Source organism: Gymnoscopelus braueri, assembly GCF_963280865.1.
Source record: "Gymnoscopelus braueri genome assembly, chromosome: 3".
NCBI classification, from domain to species: domain Eukaryota; kingdom Metazoa; phylum Chordata; class Actinopteri; order Myctophiformes; family Myctophidae; genus Gymnoscopelus; species Gymnoscopelus braueri.
This window is the reverse complement of record NC_137612.1, coordinates 39346488-39367284: the sequence shown is the minus strand read 5'-3', so window position 1 is coordinate 39367284 and position 20797 is coordinate 39346488. Positions and strand designations below refer to the sequence as shown.

The 20797-nt window shown below is 40.6% G+C and overlaps 1 protein-coding gene across 3 annotated transcripts in view; it reads right to left on the bottom strand.

The window, feature by feature from the left end:
* The window catches only part of sfmbt1 (Scm like with four mbt domains 1), a 32252-nt gene extending 12347 nt beyond the window's left edge, over positions 1-19905 (bottom strand). For all 3 annotated transcript variants that reach the window (XR_013932654.1, XM_080421630.1, XM_080421631.1), the window contains exons 1-10: positions 19816-19905; positions 12223-12282; positions 10802-10896; positions 10335-10581; positions 9412-9500; positions 7903-8155; positions 6083-6180; positions 5277-5378; positions 3796-3961; positions 2169-2251 (exon numbers count right to left, since the gene is read on the bottom strand). Coding sequence is in view for 2 of the 3 variants with exons in the window: in XM_080421630.1 (XP_080277756.1) it covers positions 2169-2251; positions 3796-3961; positions 5277-5378; positions 6083-6180; positions 7903-8155; positions 9412-9500; positions 10335-10581; positions 10802-10896; positions 12223-12282; positions 19816-19894 (1272 nt within the window). In the remaining variant the exon portion in view is untranslated. The remainder of the gene's footprint in view (positions 1-2168; positions 2252-3795; positions 3962-5276; positions 5379-6082; positions 6181-7902; positions 8156-9411; positions 9501-10334; positions 10582-10801; positions 10897-12222; positions 12283-19815) is intronic.
* Between the last annotated feature and the right edge of the window lie 892 nt (positions 19906-20797).

Below are 20797 nucleotides of genomic sequence, written 5' to 3'. Positions count from 1 at the left end.
AAGAATGTTTTTGAAAACATTTGAAGCGAGAAATAGACAATGTTGTAACCGAAAATGTATTCTATTTGATCAACACTTCCTTGTTTTCCGAGGCGACCGTGTCCGCCCAGTGCAACACTTATGGAATACTTTCATTGCCGTAAGCAAGGAAATACTTTGTTTTGTTGTTATTTTTGGGTCAATTTATTACTTTTAATTTAATAAGTAGCCGTGTAATAAACCATGCTGTTAATATCTTCGACTAATAAAGCATTCAATCAAATTTACTTTTTGTTTTGTTTTGTTCACATTTGTTTGATTATTTGTTTGTTTGTTTATTTGTTTGTTTACACAACTACGGTTGACAGAAACAATCCAACATGAGCAATTAGGGATATGAAAATGTAAAGTCTCAAAATAAGCCAGGGGGTCCCCAACAAAATGTGTTAATATAGCATCACAATAGTTTTAACCACTTTATCCATTTATACTGTATGTTGGCTATTCAAAAATAGCAGATGTACATGCTCGCAGCGCGTCGCAAAGTGACTGCAAGCTTGTACATCAGCTATGTTTGAAAATGTCTCGAAAATATCTAATTTGTTTGAACATATATCTTTTCTTATGGGGGTCCCTGGCACAAAGCCTTTTCAGATGGAGGGTACACGGCTAAATACATATCAATGTGGGGGTCCTTGACTTGAAAAAGTTTGAGAACTGCTACAGGTCCAACCCATCCCTAGGAATGGGTGCTCAGAGAGCCAAAAAGAGTAAAACACAAACAAGCTAATGCCATATCCATATCTAATTAACTGCATGTGTTAATGTTGACAGCGCTAATGAAAACATTCCGCTTTTTCAGATGGCTGAATGTGTGAGTTCTGTCATAGATCATTAAAATAACACGTCTTATTCTACAGTGTTAAGAGGCAATGAAAGTTAATTAGCTGCCCACATATTTCTAACCACATTGTGGAGGCAGCCAGCCAGCCAGTCAGTCATCACCAGTGGAAACATGCGAGGGGTAGTATTATATTAATAGCCACGTTGGTAAAAATCTAATTTCCTGCATGTAGTTGTTAATGACAGGCAATAAAAAACATAATTTATGTTATTGTGAATGCATTCGCATGGAAAAAACAGATCGGTGTTTCAAAGAAATTGCCGGTTAGGTTACAGAGTTGCAGAAAGCAAAAATTGGGTTAGATTTTACATTAAGGCTGGGTCTATAACGCGTTATAACCACATTTATAATGCATTATAAAGCACTTATAAAGGCCTTATAGCACTTGTTATAAATGTTTATAATTATGCATAACAACTTCTAACAAGGTTTATTAAGTATTATAACTTATAATAAGTGCTGTCATAATGCATTATAAACTCAGTGGAACAGCACATTATACTTATAATGCTTCATAATACTCATTACAAATGTTTATAATTATGCACAACAACTTATAACAAAGACTCTTTATAGCTAACTAAGTTAATGTAGTTATAATGTGCAGTTCCACTGAGCTTATAATGCATGCAAGCACTTATGTGTTATAAATTGTCATAAATTATTATAAACATTTATAACTAGTGTTAATGCCTTATAAGCACATTATTATGCATTATAAACGCGATTATAATGCATTGTCGACCCGACCTTTAAGTAAAGTGTTACAGAGGAGTGGTGAGAACCTCCCCAGCAGTCAAGTGTCTCCTTCAAATGACTCCTTCCCTCTCACTGTGCACCGTACACTGCACTGCAGGTTATATTCGCTGTCAGGTGGAAACCTTGTATGTCCAAAACTGTTACTTTTCAGGAAACGCATAAATGAACCTGTGTTCCAACCGATCCAATGTAGTTATTATTTTAGTCACAAGCTCTTGTTAATACTTTTCCTTGGTTCAATATTTATTTAAAAAAAACACAGAAACACTTAACCCCTTTCCCTTTTACAAACAACAAAAACAATTTTTTTTGCAGATGTACAAGCTCACAACGCGCCGCATCGCAACTAATTGAGAGCTTGTAGATTGGCTATTTTTGCAATTCTTTGTGACATTGTAAGTATGACTAAGTAGGGCATTGATTTACAAAGAAGGGAAAAAAACATAAACAATGTAAATATGGAGATACAAGGTTTCTGTTGTTATTATTATTATGATGGTGATGTGATTATCTGAGGCTGACTCACAGTGGGGAAGCAGTGCTGTGGAGCTGCCTCTGCCTCACACTGTTTCAGGTAGTCGGCCCAGTCAAAGTCCTGGCCCTGGTACCCTGGGAGGAAGAAGGAAGAACACGTGATACTTTATAGCAGGGGTCTTCAACGTAATTCAGGCCAAGGACCCTTTAGCTGAGAGAGATATGAAGCAAGGACCCCCCCACTACATAATGGATACATTTGTGTTGCAGATTAAACTTTTTCATAGATGTCATGATAGCTTCATAGACTTGTTTGTATGTTGGATTCATGTGTGAAATGTGAAAGCACTTTTTTTTTGCCTCCGTCTTAGGTAATATTTGACAATTTGGCCAATGTTTGATTATTTTCTTGACAATTTGGCCAATGTTTGATTATTTTCTTGACAATTTGGCCAATGTTTGACCATTTTTGATCGTATAGTTTCTTGGTTACTTTAGTAATGGTAGTAATGGTCTAATTATTAGTTCATTTTATTTTGTCCTTTTATAGGTATGGTATAGGTCTTAAAAGTCCTTCAATTGTCACTTTGAAATGTGCAATGTTGGTTTGTTTACTGTTCAGTGAGAAAACGTTACACATTAAGCAAATCATCTGGGGACCCCCCCCCCCCCCCCCAAAATGTGCAATGTGTCACTCAGGCCAGGTCTACATTCAGAATATTAAAAAAGGGAAGTGTGGGAGTGTCTAATGTCCTGGTTCAGCCAAATGACGTCTCTGGGGAACAAACTACTTCTCAGTCTGTGTGCGGGTGTGAATAGTTCTGTTAACGCCTTGCAAAGGGCAGAGAGGCAAACAAGGGGGTGGGAGAGGGAGCAGGACCCAAGAGGCAGGCAAGGAAAGAAAAAAAAACTAGTACGCAAGAAAGAGGCACACATTGTGAAAATAGCCGATCTACAAGCTCACAGCGCCTAGTTGTGTGCTTGTAGTTCGGCTATTTTCACAATATTTATCTGTGGAACCGAGTCAAACTAAATGTAATGCCTACAATTCCAAGTGCTTGTCAGGGTGGGGGGTCCCCAGTTCAAATATGATTATTTTGGGGGAGTCGCGGCCTGAAAAGTTTGGGAACCATTGGTCTTCCACTGTTCTCAAGGTGGGGTCCGCAGACCCCCAGGTGGGGTCCTTGAAGGAGCCCCAGCTAAATGATTAATAGTTATAGCAACCAAATGGATCCTAACGGGTCTGTAACTCTGTGACCGCACTAATGGAACTCTCAGATTTAGATGAACAGAGGATTTTTACAGTGTAAATTGGTGTCGCAGAGATAAGAAATTGTATCAAATGGGGGGTCCCGGCCGTGGCCTAAACTGGGTGTCGTTGAAAAAGGTTGTCTGTCCAAATTCCATATCAACAAGAGGATTTAGTATGGGGGGGGGGGGGGGGTTCAAGGTGGTCTCAAGCTAAATGTGTTAATATAGCTTCACAATTATTTTAACTACTTTAACCATATTTTATACTTTGGTTAATACATATATACACATTATATACGCTTATATACACAATACACATCATTTTGGGGGTCCTTGACATGAAAAGGTTTGAGAAACACTGTCTTAGACCACACACACACACACACACACACACACACACACACACACACACACACACACACACACACCTGGAGGGGGGCTGAGGGGGACCCCGTTCTTGAGGCACCACTGGGTGGGGAAGATCCCTGGGCTGTCCCTGTGGCACAGGAAGCCCCGCCCACCACCGCCCTCAGACTCCTCACAGAGGTCACAGAGGTCGTCCATCCTCACCAGGAAGAAGTGCTCGTTGAACACCTGAAAACAAAGATGTTGGATTTAGAAAGATACGCCATCCCAAGTGTAGCCACTAGAGGCAAAATGGTACACAAATTGCATACAAAACGGTCTCCTCAGTGGGCGCCGCCGTCTGACGGCAGATCTCACGAACGTCCTATGTTTACCGGTGCTAGATCTCGTGAGAGTGTGTAGCTTGGGACAGAGAAAGGTTGATAAAAAAGGTTTTCTCCCGATTTGTCTCTCTGAAAAAAGCCATTTTAGTGTCAGAATGTTTGGAATATTGTGTGACTTGTGGCGATCGTCAGGGTCAACAGGTGAGACCTAGTTTGCCCCCTCTGATTGTTCACCATCTGGTTCAACCATGTCACAGTATAGAAGCAGCAACAAGCCTTCCAGCCACGTTTCAGGTGTTTAGAAGAGTCTGAGCGATCTGCTGGCCGTTGGTTAAATGGGGCTCGAGGAGGTATTGTTATTGTAAGCTAGATCAGCGGGTTCCCAAAAGTTTTAGTTCAAGACCCAAAAGAGCAATTAAGACTTTTGCCCGGAGTCCCAAACTAGTGAAAACAGAAGCTTTACATGCTCACAACGCACCGTTTCGTGCCGTGTCGCAAGCTTGTAGAGCTTCTTAAAACGTTATTTTTATTTTATGGAAATTATTTGGTTTATTCTATTTTATTTATCAAATCGTTTTTTTTTTTATTCACTTTTTTAAATCTTAAAATATAATTTTTTTTTAATGGAAGACACAAAAAAGGTGGATATTTACTCATGAAAAATTGGTCCGCGACCCAAACATGGGTCCCGACCCACATTTAGGGAAACAGTGAGCTAGATTAATGTGGTTTTGGGTAGGATTGTGCTGCCCTGTCAGAGATGTTCCTTAATTGCTCTGAAAGTAAAAACTGGGAACTCCCGCTCATGCCCTGATTCACTGGATTTGTAATGTGATGAAATAGCACCGTTTGAACAAAGCCATTCAAAGGTTTTACCAATTTGTCCCCGTCCCCGTCTCCCCAAAAAAGGGAGCACGGGCTGTGTCCGAAATAACTCCCTACTTACTATAACGTCTCAGACTGTCCAAAACTGTCAAAAATAGCAAAAGCAGCAGATCGACAAGCTCGAAACGCATCGCTTTGCACCGCATTTCGAGCTTGTGGATCTGCAATTTGTGGAAGGGTACACCCCCTCCCCCTCTTCCAGTCAAACGTTTGCCGTTTGGTCACATTTGTGTTGAAAAAAAACACAAAAAGTTAGAATATGGAGATAGGAGGTTTTGTGCCCGACAGCAACGAAATGCAGCACAGAGGGGGAGATGGCAGGTTTGATGGGTTACCTTGGTGACCGTGGCAGGACGGATGGAGATGGCTGCAGCAGGGTCAACGGCCTCCAGTTTCATTCCTTCTTTAAAACAGTGAGAGGCCATGGCAGGTTGATCCTGAAACACACACACACACACACACACACACACACACACACACACACACACACACACACACACACACACACACACACACACACACACACACACACACACACACACACACACACACACACACACACACACACACACACACACACACACACACACACACACACACACACACACAATAGATGTGGAATCGTTAAAATCCTAAAGGATCCCAACCCTGATTGTGATTTTGGGTATTGAATATATATACATTTTTAAAGCAAACATTTCTAACTCAAATCTTTGCTTCTGGGGATACTACAAATATCTTCTAAATCCTAACATCTTTTATTTATTTTTTTACTTATGTTGCTATAATATCAGTGGTTCTTAAACTTTTGTCATGTCAAGGACCACCCAAAATGATATGTATTTGTCCGCGGACCCCTCCATCTAAAATATTTTGTTCCAGGGACCCCCAGAAGATTTGAGTTTAAAAAAAAATATATATATATTCAAAGATTTGCACACATTTTCACAATTCTTTTTTCAAAAAAATAGCAGATCTACAAGCTCATAGCGCGCTTGTATATCTGCTCTTTTTGAAGAACCAAAGAAATAAAAAAACTACACAGATGCGTTCCCGGATTGAATGGGTTTAGTTACTGTACATTGGTACGCTCCCTCTCAGAGTGAACTGAACAAAGGATGCGAGTGTTGTTCTCTGTTACCTTGCTGAGCTCCTCAGTGAGGGCGGCATCTTGAGGCAGTTCCCCGATCCTTCGTCTGACCTCCTCCCACTCTTCCTCTGTCCTCAATGGCACCAGGTCTGAAAAAACAGCAAAAACGCAAAAGAAAATCAGCTGAACGGAATCATATTCATGATTCGCTGTGTTTTTGGCATCATTTCAATATCGATGCTGTCAGGCAGAAAAAACCTTGTGTCTCCATATTAAAATTTTGTATGTTTAGTTTTGTTCTCATAAATGAATAACATACTTTGTCATACTATAAGTGTCACAAAAAAGTAGCAGAAATAGCCGGTGAACAAGCTCATGCGACATGTTGAGAGGTTTTTTCAATTTTTTTCTTTTTAAGTGAAAGTGTTTAAGTGTGTCTGTGATTTATCAATACACAGGTTCTCTTTTCCAATCTTTATAACGTAGCGGTTTTGGACATACAAGGTTTCCACCCGACAGCGACAATACAAAAAAGGATATTGTTGCTGTCGGGCAGAAACCTCTTATCTCCATAACTCATATCCATATTCTAACGTTTTTTTGTAAATGTAATGCCCAACTTGATCATACTACAGCGTCACACAAAAGTAGCAATAGCAATGCTATTTTAGAATTTGAATCCTTAAAAGTAACAGTTTTGGACATATGAGGTTTCCACCCGACAGAGACGATATATATATTTTAACCAAATATGTATCAAGTCCGCACCAAACCGCAGGGCCGGCAAATATTAGTACTAATTTATTTTCTAATGCAATTGCCAAACCACAGAGGTTACACGTTGAATCTCAAAGAGAGATGTTCTAGGTGACCCCCAGAAACAAGCAAGCTATTCTGGTGCAGAATCAATCAAGGACCGGTACACTCAGAGAAAAAAATACACTCCCTCATTGCATTCCATCTCTGCCACCACCCACCCCTTTCTTCAAGCACTCAAAAAGAAACTATGCACAAAACTGCTTTGTATGCGTGTGTCACAATGGATTTTTACAAAATAATCAATATTTGAGGAGACCCAGTGTCAAACCAAGGACTATCTCTTTAAAAAAAATAAAAAAATAAAGCACCATTGTTGTTGGTAAAGGGAGGAATACACATTCCTGTAGGCTAGCTACAGAGCATGCGAGCAAACCTTATCCAATTATAGCCTAACGCAGTGGTTCATCCAGTGGTCCTTGATGAGTTTCCAGGTGGTCCCCAGCTAAATGATAGAGTTGGAAACCAAATGGACCCTTGCAGATCTTTAACTCTTGAGAGCGTAAAATGAAACCAAATGGACACTTATGAGTCCATTTGGTTTCATTTTACGCTCTCAAGAGTTAAATTATTATCAAACATCTGCATTACTTAATTAAAGAATTGTTTTTTTGATCAACGTTTGCCTGTTATCTCTCCTATGGTACCAACATCAATACAGCATGGAATTGTGGACAAAATCTTGGGTCTGAGAGGCTAAATCTCATCAAATGGTGGTCCGTGGCTCAGATGCCGATTACATAATGGACCTTGATATGAGAAGGGTTGAAAACCACTGGCCTAGCGGATCCTGTCCACGAAACAATTAAGAATTTCAATACTGCACAATTTAAAGTGATACCGTGATATTCAAGGGAACTGGCAGTGCACCACGTAGTGACAATATTTGACATCGCACTGTCTGACACACTAACTTCATCAGTGTAGATGCTCACATCATTATACTTATAGTTTCTAGGTGTGGACGGCACTTAAGACCTGACCTTCAGTTCAGCCTCATGTGCCCTTCATGGCAAGCAAGAATCCACTTTCCTTTTTTTTTTAAACTTGCTGACCTGTGGGTGGCCTGAGGGTGTAGTCGTGCTCCTTCGCCCAGCCGGGTGGGTGGAGGCGTGGGTGGAGGTAGTAGAGCCAGAGGGTGGACGGTGCGTCTGGGAGCCCCTTGGTGCCCAGCAGGCGGAGCTTCAGCCTGCCCCCGGCGTTCTCCTCCACCTCGGCGGCCCAGGCCAGCCCCGGGTCGGTGGCGTCCTGCAGCTCCATGTAGCAGCCGGCGCACAGCAGCTCCACCGGGTCCTTACCGCGCTGAGGCTGACATGATGATAGGGGAGGGGTTAAAGGGGTGTAAGAAAATATTGTTGGTTGTACCTTCGGCCATTTCACTCTTCCGTGGGCAACAATGCCAAACTCAGGAAGAAGCTAGCATTAGGTAGGCTAGGCTAGCAAACTTAGCCAACTAGTCACGCTGAGAACAGCTAAGGTGTTCAGAGCCGAAGTCCGGGCTGATTTTGACTTCTACAAAAGTCGGCAGTCAAATAACAAAGCACCGTCGCGCGACGGTGTCGCTTTAATTTAATTCATGCTCCATCATGCGATGGTGGCACACTGACCGAAAATAGCCGATCTACAAGCTCACAACGCGACATGGAAGCGACGCTTTGTGAGCTTGTAGATCGGCTATTTTCGGATCGAGCTTTCTTTAGGATGTAGATTACGTTCTTTTTGGCAAGTGAATAAATTATAGATAAATTAGCCATTAGTGACTCAAGCCTAATTTATACACATTATAAATTCATATCATTATTTAGCAACGGTATAAAGGGGCAGTACTGTAGAAAATGAAGGCTTCCCTGAATAGCCTGCTACAGAGCAGATTTTTATGCATTATGGCTATGACAGTTTTCTTAAAATTAGATAAAAAAATAAATAGCAATATATTGCCTTTACGCCTTACAGTACAATATCGCAATATATAGTACCGTGAGCCCTGTATCGTGATACGTATCGTATCGCCAGATCCATGCCAATACATAGCCCTAGTAAGAATGAGGGGTTAGCACAAGCACGAGAAATTTTGTTTCGTATAGAATAATTTTGTAGACAGCCCCCAGACTGAATTTACTTGCATCCCTGCATCTGCTGTAAAAAAAAAAGCTTCCCTGAATAGCCTGCTACCGAAGTAGCAAGTAGCAGATCTTCAAGCTATAAACGCGTCGCTTCGCGCCGCATTTCGAGCTTGCGGATCTGCTTCTTTTTGATGCTTTTGTGTGATGATCAAGTAGGGCATTAATTTACGAAAAAACACAAAAAGTCAAAATATGGAGATAAGAGGTTTCTGCCTGACAACAACGATGTAAAAATTGTGGTTAAAATGTAAGGCAATTTAACAATTATAATTTAGGCATTTAACAGACGCTCTCATCCAGGGCGACAACCAAAAGCAAGTCAAACAAAGCCAGACAGCCAGGCAGGCAGGCGTTGGCTCAGACTGGAGCCAGTGACTGTTTTCTACCTCTCTCACATTGTAGGGCCCCACCCTGCATGTGAGCTTCCCTTCCCTTCCTTACCAACTCCAGCAGGCTGGCAGGGGCACTGCACTCCTCAGCCAAGACCTTCTCCAGCAGGGCCTCCCAGTTCTGCTGTCTCTCACGCACACCTGAAGGCAGATGTTACGCACACACGCACACGCACACACACACACACACACACACACACCAACTTTTATTGAAGTGCAGATCATGGAATATACGTTTTTTCCTTTGTTCTTTCTTTTTTTTCTTTCTTATCGAGATCGAAATGAATGTTTCATTTTCATATTTTACTGAACTTTATACAAAGGAAAATATACAGTAAAATCTGGTGTGTTAACACTCCGGATTTTACGGTGTAAATTTATATAATTATGTTATACAGAAATGTGTTGAATTAACACCTTTTTACGGTGTAAATTTGTTAAACAGAAATCAATAACATTCTGTCTACTTTAAACCTATTTTTTTCTTTAGCTGAATCTCTCAGAGTAGTGGTTTTCAAAGTGGGGTCCGGGGACCCCCAGGGGTCTTTGGGGGAGTTCCAGGGGGTCCCCAGCAAAAGTAGTTAATATCACAATCCTTTTAACCACTTTATCCATTTATACATTGGCTATTCAAAAATAGCAGATCTACAAGGCAAGCTCACAGCGCGTCACTTCATACTGCGCTGCGAGCTTGTGCATCAGCTATTTTTGAAATCTTCTGAAAAATCTAAAAAATGATTGGAACATTTTGAATAATTTAGATTATTTTTAACACAAATATTCTCTTCTGGGGGTCTCCTGGTACAGAACATTTTCAGATGGGGGGGCTCCACGGGCCAAATACATATCAATTTGGGGAGGGGTTCTTGACACATAAAAGGTTTGAGAACCACCGCCTCAGAGCATCCGACTAAATAAAACCCTCCCAGGGGAGGCTCTCTCTCTCTCTCTCTCTCTGTGTGTGTGTTGCCTCACCCTCGGGGGCTCTCATGACCTTGCCCTGCTGGCGGCTCCAGCCCAGAGGGTGGAGGTCGGCCGTCATGATGTCGCACCAGAAGTCGGCGCGCCGGTCGTCCTGGTAACCCTCGTAGCGCAGCAGCAACAGCTGGCCACAGGTGGTGATGATGGTGGCCACCCAGTGAGGGCTGCCGGCCTCGGCGCGCTCCACACACACCTCCAGCTTCATGCCCGGGGTCAGGCCTGTCTGCAGGCCTTGGTCCACCTGGTCCAGAGAGAATGTCGAGTGTCACTATTTATGCATCGGTGCAGCGCCAACTTGCATGCGTGCATTTTCCATTTGTGTGTAGGCCTGTCATGATTATTACATAATCGCCGAATCGCAATTATTTGAGATAATCACAATGATTTTTGGGCATAATCGTCATTATTATTTCTATGTTCATATATATTTTATTCATGGTGTGAATTACAAGTACTCTCACGTGTTTGAAGGCGTGATGGGGAACAGACACTGCCCCGTTCTCCTCCAGATAGTCGTCCCAGTTGAAATCAGACGCATCCTGACCAGAGTCCCCGTCTAAGAGCATAACATACACACACAACATCATCAATGCAAACTGTGGCATTCTGGATCAATCAGTAATTGATGAGGGAAGAGAATCGGAGACACTATTCTAGGTGGTGATGGTTATACTTTAATGTACATGATGTCCTTATCCAGTGTTCATTTCGTCGACTAAAACTATGACGAAGAATGTTCGTCGACTACCTTTTTTCACTGATGAAATTAGACGATCAACGATCTGCTATTTTCGGCAGCAGCTAAGAATAAAATAAATCAGGCATTTTGACGTCATCACAGCCTGACAAAATGCGATTTAGTAGACTAAAATCATATAATATTTAGTCTAAATGGCATTTTATTTAAAAGACTATAACTAAAACTCAAGAAATATTTGCTGTCAAAATTAACACTGATGATATCATGGGGAGACGTAAGTTAGACACACAGTCTGACACAGATCGGTGGTACGGCCAACTAGCACAGGGATCAGACCATAGTTACATATTATAACTATACTAGCATACTAGCTGCTACAAGGACAAGCTGAACCATAACAAGACAGGCTGTACCAAAACAATAGCCATCAGGGAGACATCGTCGCCACTACAAACTACAAAATATCATGTCATATCATAAGGTATAATGAGTACTAGGTATAATAAGTGAAGGCTAGATATAAAGGTTAGACATAAACAGCCATAATAACAATATAATATCGTTCTGCAACAATTCTTCTGTGTAGGTGTGCATAGTTGAGCGGTGAAATGCCAAATTCTGATGCAATTCCACATCATTATCTTCATTACTCATGCTCATACTAGGAAACTCAATTCATGGAGGTAAAATGTCTTAGACAAGCTTTCCGATGCAATCAGTCTCATCCTCTCTGCCATGGATAGTTCAGAGGTTATGTATGACAATGTGTTAATCAATAACTGACCCGCTTGACCTTGACCTAACGACCATCAAATTGCACCATATGTCAGATATTGAGTTGAGAGATAAATTCATCCGCAGACAGACAGCCTCATCTACAACAAGCTTATCGTCTCTGTCGGGTGGAAAGCTCGCATATCCAAAACCGTTGCTTTTCAGGATTCAAATTCAAAAACGTAAAGTTTTAGTAAAAGTAGCAGATCGACTAGTAGCTAGATCTGCTACTTTTGATACTTTTGTGTGACGCTGTAGTGTGATCAAGTAGGGCGTTAATTACGGTAATTTACGAAAAAACGCAAAAAGTTAGAATTATGGAGATAAGAGGTTTCTGCCCGACAGCAACGTAATACATTTTGACCGCGCATACATCTCATGCAGTGCGCGTCTTTAAGTATATCTTACCAGACTCCAGTGACTCCTGTTTCATATTGGCACCCCCCCTAACGGCCACGTCTGAAAGCTCTGGGGAGGAGAACAGGGAAGGTAGATTATTTCCTAGGGAAGATAAGTGAACAATTGATGCAACACTCTTGCAACAGCCAAAACTTGACAGGAGAGCTACACACAGAAGAGAGACAGATGCACGTGGTTTCAGCAGGGACGTTTATGCAGAAGACACAAGTGAAAAATCAGTTGAAATTGTTAAGGGACGCTTCCCAATTTGGACAAGACAACAAGAGAACGTTGGCAAGAAAAAAAAACTCAAATTTAATTCGATACATTCCAAGTAGTTTTTTTTATGGAAGCTGTTTAATAGATCCCGTCTCATCTGAAACATTAAACGAATGAGTGTTTTAGTTATTATGCTAAGTTCCCAAAGCAAAGTTTTGTTTGCTCTTTTCAAACTAAATCCAATAGAGATAAAAGCTTCCATCCATGGCATTGATATTCTAACCAATCCCTCCATTTCCGGGCTGAATCAATAGAGAAGATGTGAAGCAGTGAATAAAATGAGAAATGGCATGGCGCATAATATCTATCATTCATTAGAGGCAACATTTACCACCAGAGTGGGAAAGCAGATGGTATCTATCTGACTGGGAACCCTATTAGACCATGCTAATATCTCTTCCAAACCTAATTTAGGTTAAGAAAAGGGAGCCCAACCATCATTTTTAACACATTAAGACCTGAGGCCGATTCTACAAAATCTCTTTTAAATCCTAACAGTTTTCTGAAAAAAAACCTATGTTGCTATATATCGTTGCTGTTGGGCAGAAACCTCTTATCTCCATGTTTTCTCATAAATGAACGCCCTACTTGATCATACATCAAGTAGCATTATCCACAAGCTCAAAACTATGCGCGAAGCTTGTAGATCTGCTACTTGAATTTGACAATTTTGGACATAATTATGAGGTTTCCACCCGACATACAGTAGACAATATATAGCTAAAATCTAAAATTACACAGATTATTTCCCGGTTTTAATGGGTTAATATCTCATCCCAACCTAATTTAGGTTAGAAAAATATATTTTTTAACTTCAACACATAATACTGCTACATCGAAGTAAAGATTTCAAACCGTTCCTTAAAAAAGCTCAAAAGGCCTTTTTAAATGTGGGTCCTGTCCGAATTTTCACTAATACACTGATAGGATTTAATTCCTAAAGTTTTCCGTTTCAATTTCCTTTTTGAAATCTTTTTTTCCCCATTATTTGAGATATAATACAGTATCAGCCTATTCATGGTTGTTATTGAAGATTGATGCTCTCAAAATATATCTTAAAACATATCTTTGATGTTCTCTAGATTATGTAATTTAGGTCCATTGTGCCATAATAAGTAAGTTCCATGTTCATGGGACTGGGGGGATTACGCTTATGGCACGCACAGTGGACCTAAATTAAAACTAAGTGAGAACTGCAACATCAGAATAACATTTTCATCAAGTGTGGTAAGTTTTGTGGGATTTTAAAGTGTTTACGATATGTTTTAAGAGTCATAAGACTTCAATAACACTAGATCGGTATATCTCAGTAACGGACAACGTTATGAAATGCTATCGTAAGAGTGCGACAAAGAAGCCACCTGTCAAAAAGGCTGGTATGGCCTTTTAACATGAATTACAGCGGATACATGTCGAACTCGAAGGCTGACACACATCGAAGATTCATCCATTTACAATTTTCAGCATTTTGCTGAAGATCTCTTTATGCAGGGCGACTTGAACCCTAATCAACAAGACAAGGTAAATGGAGCGCACATTTTTTTAAATAATAATAAAGATAGATAAGATGTTATTGTCACTGTATTCAAAATACAACAAAGTTTAGTTTAGTGCAAAAATGCTTCAAAATAACTAGGATACCAGGTAAACAACACCAAACCTAGCATCTGTCTAAACAGATCAGCACACCAAGAGATGAAAAAAGCTAACGCAACAATAGAGAGAGAGAGAGAGATGGCATTTATAAAAGTGAAGAGGGGAGCGATGGGAGATGACAATAGTGATGAGCGTGGTGTATGAGATGCAGAGGGGAGCTGCTCTGTCACGGCAACTCCATTCAGCTGGCCTGTCAAGGCCTTTTGTCACATCTGACGTCTCTATTAAAGACGGGCCGCTGTCACACAGCCGCCACCCCCCCCCCCCCCCTCCTCTTATGACCGCCGCCGGGCCACCGCGACCCCAGCGCTCCGCTAGGGATCAGCACCGCCTTTCACCCACGACCCTGACGCCCCGTCCCCTGACTCCTGCTCTTCCTTTTCTCTACTTCTTACAAAACACACACAGCTTTTTATTACTATAGGCTTGTGAGGACATCAATGTTTTAGGATGCAAATTTTATGAATGCCAATTTCAAACTTTTTGTCCATTTTTTACCGTAAGCTAAAGCCGCAAAATAGCAGATCTACAAGCTTGTGAGCTTGTAGATTTGCACTGGCACGCAACTAAGTATATAAATCATTTTTAACTCTAATTCCAACCCCTAAACGTCTTATCCTAATCTCAACCTGAATTTTTTTTTTATTGTAAGCCTATCTCTAAAAAATATTTTCTAACCATAAAACAATTTTTTTTACCCTTGTGAGGACCAGGAGAATGGTCCTCACAACGTCTAATTTCTCCTATATTTGTGGGGACATCTGGTCCCATGTAAAGTAATAGTAACACACACACACACACACACACACACACACACACACACACACACACACACACACACACACACACACACACACACACACACACACACACACACACACACACACACACACACACACACACACACACACACACACACACACACACACACACACACTTGTTTGAGTGTTATGGGGGGGTGTCAGGCTCCCAAACATAAGCGTAGATGAAAAGAGCAACTTTGGAGACATTTCCAGAGGCCCTACAACCGAGAGTTGGGAAGGCTGTTGTATTATTATAACAACATTGGTCCTTTCTCCAGGCCAGCATTATACATTTTAACCACCCACTCGACTTTGGAGTTGCGTCTACAAACTACACTTTTGTTACCATCTGCTTGTTACTATCTGCTTAGATACAAACACAATAACTGTTGAGATTTAAAAAGGTAGGGTACTGTAAGTGATATGGTTAAAGCACTATATTCTGATATATATTCTGACTATATGATCTGGTAGTCATTGCTATAGAGTGTTTGTTCAGTAAAAGGAGTCTCCCCATCTCTCAAGGTCTTTAATAAACACAAAATACATTTTCAGTTCCCCATTTACCAGCTTCATTTTATAATGTTCCAATTTCACTTGTTTAATCTTTATCCTGCATGAGTTCTCTATCCTGATTGGATAGAATTGGTATCCCGAACTGAAAATGCATGTTCTGTTCAATAAAGAGCTGGAGCGACATGGAGACTCCCGTTACTGAACAAACACTCTATAGCAATGATTACTATCAGAATATAGAGCCATTTAACACTTATTGTAACCAAAGAAAATCACTTACCCTACCTTTAAATATGTTCGAATAACTAATAGGGCAGATATTGTCTCTTTCGTGTGGAAACCTCGTATGTCCAAACCTGTTACTTTTCAGGATTATAATATATATATATATACACATATATGTATATATATATATATATATATATATATATATATATATATATATATATATATATATATATATAAAATACATTCACACACACAGGTTATTCATTCGAGGTATTGTGACCTTTCTTTTGAAATTTCTGGCAATGAGCTTTGGAGATTTCCTGGAATAGTTCTTGCTGCATAAGCTGTCTGCTATTGCTCCACTAACTGAACTGAACAGAACTGAACAGAACAGCGGAGACTCAGCTAGCAGCCTCACACACACACACACACACACACACACACACACACACACACACACACACACACACAGGAAGGCAGGCAACTTCCCCTGTTTCATAGAACGGGTTCACATAACACAAACCACCAGCTATCCTGTCTCTCTGCATCACCAGCTATACTAGTAGCTACAATGATGGAATATGGAGATATGAGGTTTCAGCCTATGTGTGCGACACACAAATATCCGTTCCCCACTACAATTATTACATAATCGCCTGATCCAAGTTATCCCATTTAGACCTGAGGCAGATTCTAAAAACGCCTTCTAAATACTGACCTTTTTCTGAAAAACATCAAATATTTATTCATAAATTACAAAAACATTATGTTGCTATACTGTACATAACAACTACCCCAAAAGGGGTTCCCGGATTGAAAGGAATAGTTACGTTTAGGGGTTCCCGGTCTAAATGGGTTATTTGAGATAACTGCAATTATTTTGCATAATCGCCATAATCGTTTCTATGTTGAAAAATGTTCATACATTTTTAAAAAATAGCAGAAATAACTGTTCTACAAGTAAGGTACATCATTTATTTTGATTATTGGTGCCATTGTCATTGTCAGTAATTTCTGGGAATATTTATAGTTATTTATTATGTCGTTGCTGTCGGGCAGAAACCTCCATATTCAAACTTTTTGTGTTTTTTCGTAAATGAATGCCCTTCTTGATCATTACAGGGGCGGCAGTGGCTCAGGGGTAGAGTGGCCGGATGGCAACCACAAGGTTCCCAGTTCGATCCCGGGCTCTCCCAGAGTTAGTGTCGAAGTGTACTTGAGCAAGACGCTGAACCCCTAATTGCTCCTGATGAGCAGGTTGGTGCCTTGCATGGTTTCCTCCGCCATCGGTGTATGAATGTGTGTGTGAATGGGTGAATGTAATGCACAATCTCTGTAAAGCGCTTTGGATAAAAGCACCATTTATCATACTACACCATCACTCAAAAGCATAAAAAGTAGCAGATAAACAAGCTCTAGCTTGCTATTTTGGAATCCTGAAAAGTAACAGGTTTGGTTATATGAGGTTTCCACACGACAGAGACGATATCTGCCCTGTGAGATTTTTGTTTTACAAATTGTTAATCGCAATTATTTGTAATGTACTGTATGACAAATTAATCGTCAAGTAAAATGGCATCATCGTGACAGCCCTATTCCACACTGCAACGCTGTGTATTGGATCACATTTGATCGTATTTGACAATGCTACTGAGCATTCACATAGTTTGTTCAGAGCCAAATGTTGCACCCACAGGGCATGCTATATGATCAAATACAAGTTTTGATAGTGGTTAAGAAATGTAAACACAAAGCAAATAATATTACATAAAATTGAAAAATGAACTCATGATTTGACCTGCATTACGTACAGTAAAATCTCAAGTTTTAAAGTCAGCATTGTAAATGTTGTCAACACGGTTTGAGATGAAGTGACTGGAGTTCATAAATGAGCAAACACTATATGAGTGGTTCCTATTGTTAGGAGCAGCAGCCAACACCTTGGGTCTACATTTCAATAAATAAAGTATTAATATTAGAGGCAATAGGCTTCCCAACAAAGGCTGGCATTGGTACTCAATGTCTAAGTGGAATATCCATCTATTGCAGTGATTTCACCACTTAAACCCTATATGGCTGACCGGAGTCCCTCAGGGCTCTATGCTAGTGTATTTTTTGTTTTCTATTATTGTGGGGAAACGACGAGCTCACAATGCATCGCGTTGTGTCGATCATCTATTTTCAGCGAAAGCTTTCCCCATAATACGGACGCTGGGGTTTAAGTGGTTAAAGTGGGGTCCGGCAGGGGACCCCCGGGGGTCCTTGAGGGGGTCCCCAGCTAAATATTTGAAAATAAGCCAATCTACAAGCTCACATCGAGATGCGTTGAGTTGTGAGCTTGTAGATCTGCTATTTCTAAAACAAGTATTGAAAATGTGTGATTATTTTTTAAACATTTTAACAGCACAAATCTTGTCCCTGGCACAAAACATTATTTTTTTGGGGGGGGGGTCCTTAGACAAGTTTGAGAAGCACTGCTCTATTGGCTTGCTGCTGCGGGCTGGGGTCTACTCTCTTTGGCGCGTCAGTGAGGGGATGTCAACCGAGTGTACTCCGTCCGTACAACGGTGTCGCTCGCTGCCAGCCAGGATCACTCAAGTTGCACAATAAGGGAAGTTGGACCCGAAGAGAAATGTTTGTTGCTGTTACAAGCCAATGTGAGGAGATTACAATATTCTCTTAGCATTAATCTATAGATCTGTAAAGGAAACAATATACTTTTTCAACAGTTTATTTTAGCACGGTTGGTGTCGTTTTCGAAAGCTGATTCTACAACCTTCATTATGTAAGATCATCGACATCTAAATGAAAAAAACATATAAAAGGAATTCATATGCAGCAATTGAATGGTGTTTCTCCCACGGGTTTCCCCGAATGAACGCGTAGATTTCTAAACGACGATACAAAACCGTTGTATGACGGCGTCGCTCGCCGAGCTCTTTTTCTAAAAGCTGACAACGCGCGTCGCCAGCTTCGCAGAATCTGTTCTTTTCCGCAAGCGACGTCGTAGTGCGCAGATATTATAAATAAAAGCTTATAATAATAACAACCGCAGCATTCAGGGCAACGGGCTTTACAGAGAGACTACATGGTCTTAACTTTCAACACTGTGGTGCGTAAATAAATGCACAAGTGCGATCATGAATTATTATTAAAAAATTATTATGATCATCATACGATTATGATCACGTCTCATACAGATACATGTTTCCCGGCTAGACCCCCCCAAAAAGGCACAAGTATGTATGTATGCTGGAAAGACGCCTCTTGAGTGATCAAGTCAAGTTAGACGTTTTTCAACGTCATGGCTTTGAATAGAAAGCTAGCGAGCATTATAAGAGACAGTGTTGCCAGGTATTGCGAGAGAAATAGGCAACTAGGTCTATGAAAACAAGCCCAAAAGATGTACTAGAAGCGACTAATAGGCCACATGAGCGTCGGATATTTGAAAATAGCCGATCTGCAAACTCACGGCCTGTTGTGAACTTGTAGATCGATTTTCAAAAAGAATCTTGGAAAAACACATTTTGATTTTTTTTTTTTGAAACATTTTTAACACTAATCTGGTACACGCGGGGGTCACAAAATACTTGATGGGGGGGGGTCAAATACATAAATTTGGGGGGTCCTTGACAAGAGAATGTTTGAAAACCCACTGTTTTAAACGACAATTAGGAAGCAAAGGCCTAAAATAAGAAACAAGACCCAAAAAACTGGGGGAAAAACATTGAATATAATATATTCAATGTTTTTCTTTTTAAGACCTCAATGGAAACAAGTCCACTATGACTTTTTTGTGTACATCCTTTTAGACCAAGTGTCTGATTGTACTGCTGTTTGCCTTTTCTGTCTAATAAAATATTGAATCAATCAATCAATCCATCCAACAAACCACAACCTGCGCAACTACCAATCTTTTGCAAGCAACTTTACAGAAAAACAAGCCCAACGTTCCGTATAATTAGCGGACATGGCAACACTGCCCGAGAGAGCCCGAGTCATCTTTTCTTTAGAGACGGGAAAAAAGCCCAAAATCGCACCAAAATGTTAAATAAACCCACGGGTGGGTGGTCGACAACATGCTGCGTGTGAATATTGAGTCACTAACATTGAGTCTTACCGGTAAAATAGTTTTTCAAGTGGGTTTTTGGGGGGCGTCCGTTTCTTTTTCCTGCCTGCTGCTCGTTGCACGACCTCATTCCAATATGGCACAAACCGACTGCCACTGCGCATGTTCTGTTCTGCCGCCTGGCTCTCTCTCTGTGTGTGTGTGTGTGTGTGTGTGTGTGTGTGTGTGTGTGTGTGTGTGTGTGTGTGTGTGTGTGTGTGTGTGTGTGTGTGTGTGTGTGTGTGTGAGAGAGAGAGAGAGAGAGAGCCCGGGCACGATGATGATCATTCTGAACATGGAAAAAAATTACATGACTTCCATCTTTCAACCCGCACAGCAATCAAATATTATGACATGATGCCCCAAAATCTAACATTGAGTCCACTTTCTATTGTGTTATTTATTCTAAAAAAGGGAATGATTTGTGTCCCGAATGAGTCGAGACTCGAGAGGAGGTTTATTTTAAATTCCCCGTGGATTCAACAACACTTCGTTCATGTTGAACTACAATAGATTCATTGCACAGAGATGCACTTTCAATAAGTACGTAGGCTACGATATTTCTCTAGACCACAACTGGTTCCCAAACCTTTTAGCTCGAGACGAGACCCAAAAGAGAAATTTGATGTCTCCCCAGGATTAAAGCTAGTGAAAATAGCAGATCTACAAGCTCACAACGCATTGCATCGTGACGCGTTGTGAGCTACTGGCTATTTTCACTACGGTACTTCTTAAACATGTTTTCTAATTTGTGGATTTTTTTAAATAATAATAATAAAAAGCTAAATGTAGGAAAACAAAAAAATTAATGGATATTTACTCGTGACCCATGTGTCTGCGACCAACAAATGGGTCCCGAGCCATTGTTTGAGAAACAGTGCTCTAGACAGAGTATAATGATTATTGAGTATTTTGAGTGAGTATTATTATTTTGTTGTTGTCTTGTTGTTGTCTTTTACTCTAAGCCAAGGAGTGAATGGGTGACTGGAGTTGC